At 40.1% G+C, this 6000-nt stretch overlaps 1 protein-coding gene across 3 annotated transcripts in view; it reads left to right on the forward strand.

Annotated features, from left to right (window-relative positions):
* LOC149926016 (uncharacterized) overlaps positions 1 to 5769 on the forward strand; it is a 50698-nt gene extending 44929 nt beyond the window's left edge. For 2 of the 3 annotated variants that reach the window (XM_090160159.1, XM_090160160.1), the window contains 3 exons: positions 1468 to 1900; positions 4574 to 4956; positions 5485 to 5769. In XM_090160159.1, the coding sequence (XP_090016285.1) occupies positions 1468 to 1900; positions 4574 to 4956; positions 5485 to 5538 (870 nt within the window). In that variant the 3' untranslated portion in view covers positions 5539 to 5769. The remainder of the gene's footprint in view (positions 1 to 1467; positions 1901 to 4573; positions 4957 to 5484) is intronic. The other variant, XM_090160161.1, reaches the window with a different exon arrangement.
* Positions 5770 to 6000: the final 231 nt, after the last annotated feature.

Consider the following 6000-nt stretch of genomic DNA (forward strand, 5'->3'; position numbering starts at 1 on the left):
ATACCGAAGGCCCAAGTCATCTAGCGACTTTTAATGTCTTTAAATCAGGTGACGCGAGTCAACAGCTCCCTACATGCATCAGATTTATAGCCCGGTGTACCGGTAAGATTGAAACCACACCAACGGAGGTCCATCTCCCTACACTAACTATTACCGTTAACCTCGACAAGTTTTTACAAGAAATTGTTATTCAATAGAACATAAAATGGAAATTTTCCCATTGAAAATAACATGGGATTTTGACCTATTCCAATGGCCCCCCCTGTGACACATTTTACAAAATTGAAAACAAAATTAAAATACCAAAATTATAAAAAAATTGGTCACATTTTGATCAATTTTTTTAAATTTTTTCACAGGGAAATCGCTCAAAATCCCATATTATTTTTCGTTTCCAAGGCAAACCCGTTGCCCATCGAATAAAATCCCTTTAGGATTTTTCAAGTTACATGAAGGTCTACCAATTCCCCGAGTTTGAACAAAATCGGTGTGTAACACCTCGGGTAGAATTATAAAAATTATTTTAAGCACTAGAGGAATGTTCAGCCTAATAAGAAAAATATAATTCAATTATAAACAGAAACGTTCAGCTTGAACGAAAAAGAGGCTTTTACTGTATTCTTCCCCCTTAACCAGGTAGCTTTTTTGACATATTAAGACTTGGCAATAACGCGACGTTCTGTTCACAGGTGAAAAGTTTCTATTATTTCCACAAGCACTATATAAACAACAATAAGCTAGGCTAATACCCAAGTCAGCTAGCGACGTATAATGCCTTTAAATATGTAGCCGGGTTAAAACACGTAGGAGGGTGGTGGCAAGCCCCTCATGCCACGCGAGCCAACAGCTCCCTACACTCACGGTCACGTTTACCTCTACAAGTCTTTATGGAAGGGGAAACCGACGAACTCGTTGGTTATATTTTATAATATAATTATAGCATATAAATTAAATTTCATTGGTATGATTTGGTATTTTTGTAGTTATAATGTAATAATAATAATCAGCTGGGCTAATACCCAATGCACCACCTTAGGCCTAAGTCATAAAGCGACTTTTAAGGCCTTTAATTCAGGAGGGTGGTGGCAAGCCCTGCAAGCCACGCGAGCCAACAGCTCCCTACACTAACTATTACCGTTAACCTCGCAAGTTTTTATGGAAGGGGAAACCGAAGAGCTCGGGGAAAAACCCCTTAAACCAGTGGGGAGAGAACTTGCAAACTCAACGCGGAAGGAGTTGTTCCGAGTTTTCACCCAGTGCCAATTTCATCGGTATGATTTGGTATTTTTGTAGTTATAATGTAATTTTACTCGGTACTAATTACAAATACGAAAGTGTCAATTCCTGACGTTTCAACCCAAAGGTAGCGTAGGATTGTAAATTTTGGGGGATTTTGCGCGAATATATGGAAGGGGTAGCGGGAGCCGTGGGAAATGGAGCAATAAATTCTATTCCCTCGTTCCGTAGGCCGACACCATTCGGAAGCAGCTCTCGAAATCCAGCAAACGGCGGCCGAAGTCCCTGTGCGTCTCCGAGACCGAGGAGGTTCAGGAATTTTACGAAGAACAGTTAGAGGAATTGAACAATAAGCTGCAAAATATCCACACCAGTCTGGGCAAGACGGAGCTGCAGGCGGAAGTCGCGTACCGGAAGTTGGGCAGGAAGCGAGAGAGCGAGCTGAAGAGGCTGCACTCCGACGCCGACCTGGGAGGCCTTGGCGCCACGATCCTCAAGCGATCCTCCGACCCTCACCTGCCGACCATTTGCGTGTCCAGGTCGCAGGAGGACTGCCGCGTCGAAAGGAAACCGTCCAAAGGTTCCGTCATCCGAAAAAACTCGCCCAAGTCAGTCAAGAAGTACTTTAGCGATGGCTTGAAGTTTTCTTCCTCTACCACTTCCAGTACGAAATATTTTTTATCACCTTTTTTTGACACGCTCCAGTAAGGCCGGGTGACGCTCCAGTCGAATCAATCTTTATTGTATCCATATTTTATTAAGGGTGGCTTCTTTGCAATATTTGTACGACACGGCAATAGGCGAAACTATAAAGTAAATTTGGTTTTAACCAACTTGTTAAAATGGGAAAACCAAATCACGTGACTACCTTTTCACAGCCAACTTCGATTCGGTAACTCGTGTTCATAGTTGGCCGTGCGACGGTAAAGAAAAAAAATTATTCCTTCCAACTAGGAGCAGCAAACACAAGGAGAACGCAGCTAGCCTTTAAAAACGCTAAATCAGTGTTGTGTACGAATTTCATTGGACGAGCCTTCACGCTGCACGTTTTACGGAAAGGGGGAAGACAACTTCCGTATTTTCCCCTTCCGACGGCAGCAGGCGCTAAAGCGTCTAACCAATGAAAAATGTACGCGAGAAAATCCACGACTTTTGACGGGTTGCGTTCTCCTTGGGTGGGGTGCTGGGTTTGTTGCTCCTTGCTTCCAGATAAGGCAGACAGCTAATTAACTTACACTTTATTTTTAAAATGTTTTAAATTATAATAATAACTAGATAATTTAGACGAATCGATAAAAATTTAAACCAGTATTAGCAAAAAAAATTAATAACAGTTCGTATTTCTTAGGATAGATGGCGCTGCAGTTCTCCACAAAGTCACTTGACTACCATCCTTTCAGCCCCCCTGATCTTTATAGTTTCGTCTATTGAAAAAAAGATAATTGGATACGCCTAAGACTAGCTTACCCGCCTACTCAAGTGCTACGAGGACAACTGACCTATTTTTCAAAATTAAATTAAATTAATCAACGAGGCTAGGCTAATACCCAAGAGCCTTGGGCATAGTTGTTTTCATAAAATCCCCATCAAAGAACTGCCTAGGAGGTGGTATACTCTAGGAAGGGACATGCAACTGTCCGTAGCCTTGGTTTTTATTGATTTTACGGGAAAAGGGTTTGCCAGCTTATTGACGTACATTCATGCGAGTTGCCTTTTTTGAAGTCGAGTATTTGAACTCGACCTCGAATAAGTAATTGGAGAATACCCGTCGATTACCGAGTCCCAAAAAAATTCATATTCGGGTATCCGATTACTCGAATAAGCTGCTTTCGAAACTCGTCGATTACCGAGTCCCAAAAAAATGCATATTCGGGTATCCAATTACTCGAATAAGCTGCTTTCTAAACTCGTCGATTACCGAGTCCCAAAAAAATGCATATTCGGGTATCCGGTTACTCGGATAAGCTGCTTTCTAAACTCGTCGATTACAGAGTACCAAAAAATTTCATATTCGGGTATCCGATTACTCGAATAAGCTGCTTTCTAAACTCGTCGATTACCGAGTACCAAAAAATTTCATATTCGGGTACCCGATTACTGGAATAAGCTGCTTTCTAAACTCATCGATTACCGAGTCCCAAAAAAATGCATATTCGGGTATCCGATTACTCGAATAAGCTGCTTTCTAAACTCGTCGATTACTGAGTCCCAAAAAAATTCATATTCGGGTATCCGATTACTCGAATAAGCTGCTTTCTAAACTCGTCGATTACCGAGTCCCAAAAAAATGCATATTCGGGTATCCGATTACTCGGATAAGCTGCTTTCTAAACTCGTCGATTACAGAGTACCAAAAAATTTCATATTCGGGTATCCGATTACTCGAATAAGCTGCTTTCTAAACTCGTCGATTACAGAGTACCAAAAAATTTCATATTCGGGTACCCGATTACTCGAATGAGCTGCTTTCTAAACTCGTCGATTACCGAGTACCAAAAAATTTCATATTCGGGTACCCGATTACTGGAATAAGCTGCTTTCTAAACTCGTCAATAGAGTACCAAAAACATTCATATTCGGATAACCGATTACTCGAATAAGCTGCTCTCTAAACACGTCGAGTATTTGTTTTTTCTATCATCGTTGCTTCAAAGTTTTTACAACTTCTTGGGGGGCAATAAACGGTACCTACAAAGTTGTGTAAACTGTGGTTCATTTAAATTCAAAGAATATTTTTCAGCATTGAAAGTTACTTTATACTCCTTTTAAATTTATTTTCATAATTACTCGAATAAAACCAGCTCCTAACCAAGTACTCTATAACCCGACTCGTTAAAAATATTACTTTAGTTACTCGACTCGAATAAGAGAAAGTTTCCTTTAATCAAGTACTCAATAACCCAACTCGTTAAAAATATTACTCGATGGTATTTTTAGTTACTCGCAAGGGCGTATCCAGGATTTTATTTCAGGGGGGGTTTTGAGGCAAAATTTCAAGGGGGGGGGGGGTGCTGACGGAAGTTTCACTGATTTTTTATTAGGCACCCCCCCCCCCGTCATCAGCCCTTGGTTACTCGACTCGAATAAGATAAAGTTTCCACTTAATCAAATACTCGATTACTCGACTCGACTTCAATATTACTCGACTCGAATACTCGATGAAAATATTGGTACTCGATAACCGACTCGATTCCCTAAAACCACTAATCGCACAGCCCTACAATTAACGCACCCCAAATAAAAGACCTGTAGGGATTCTTGGATTATCCAACTGTTTGGTAAAATTAAAATGAAAACCCCTTTATAAAATGGGTCTTTTTCGGAAACATTTGTTCAGTTTGGGAACCTTCTCCGAAGAAATCAACGAGTGGAAACCAGACCTCGTCCGCTGCTTCTACGAAGAACCGAATCAGTCCTTTACGATTACTGGGCAATTTCGTGGATAACCAATTGCTCCGAGCTCGGAACAAGGGCAAGAAAATAGAAGAAAATCCGGCTCTCAATCGCAAATCGGAAAGCGATTCGGCGGAGGAAGCCGAAAATTGCCCTCGGCGTTCTTGCAGTTCGCTAAATGACACCTCTTGTCGGGGATTAGGCGACGAAAGGGCTCTACCTGCCCATCTTCGAGACTTCTCGGAACCCCCACTCAACAAGCGCTCTTCCACCAGCAGCGAAAAATTAAGGACCGAAATTGACCCCAATGCTTTGGCCGAGATCGAGGTAAGTAACATTCTTTGTCAATTGCTCAAAGAAACGTTTTCTCACATTTATCAAATGTTTTTATGAAAAAAAAAATAATTTTCTCTTAAAGCAAGTGTCGGCTCCTATTTTAAGGTTAGTATCATTGGCGAGCGAGAGATGTCACTAATGTAGAGTTTAGTCGAAATTGAAACAAGTTGAGCAAGCAAATTATTCCCTCAAAAGTAGGTGCCTCGAGGTACCCCTTCCTTTGATTGGCTTTGCGTAATCACGTGCGCAGTCAACTTGGCTTGGATTGGCTTTTACGCAATCACGTGTTTCAATCACGTAATCGTCGACTTTCAAATAAATGACAATACGTTTTTGAAAGTCGATAATAGATGGAAGCACCTTCCCGACGATCTAACCAATCATAGCCATTTTCGTTACATAGACCAAATCAAAAATACAGAGGGCAACGATAGAGCCGACACTTGCTTTAATATTAGTGGAAAACCAGGGGTTTTTAGGTCATTCTCTAATTTTGTCGATTTTTTCCCTCTCGGGTAGGCTTTTGAATGTCTGACGGAACAATTTTTACAAGATTTTCAACAAGTTAAATGATGTTGCCAAACTTGGATATGTTTCATATTCAATAGCCCAGACTGTAATCGTTGAACATTTTGGAAATTTCTTGGAATAAAAGTTTTTGAAACGTATTATTCTTACAATATAATATTTATATATTAATTTTGTATACTTAAAACAAATAAAAAAATATTATTCAATAATTGTTTAATCGGAGGATCGAAGAATTGAACCTGTGTCATTCAATAAAAAACCCAAAATTTTCAACTACTAGATTCGACAGCATTTGGACGTGGCCATTCTGAAAAGTATAGTTTTTGAATGGTATATTTGTTCTTATTTATGTTTTATTAAAATATGTTTTTAAATATTGCTTTTTTTAACAAATTATTATTCTTTATTCTTGACAGATACAAGAAATTAGGCCTAATCATATCACACAGCCAACCCGAGCCCTCCTACATGACACGCGAGTGTTCTACCACAGAACCACCGATA

Source organism: Leiobunum rupestre, chromosome 10 (assembly GCF_980474605.1).
Source record: "Leiobunum rupestre chromosome 10, qqLeiRupe1.1.hap1, whole genome shotgun sequence".
Classification (NCBI taxonomy): Eukaryota; Metazoa; Arthropoda; class Arachnida; order Opiliones; family Sclerosomatidae; genus Leiobunum; species Leiobunum rupestre.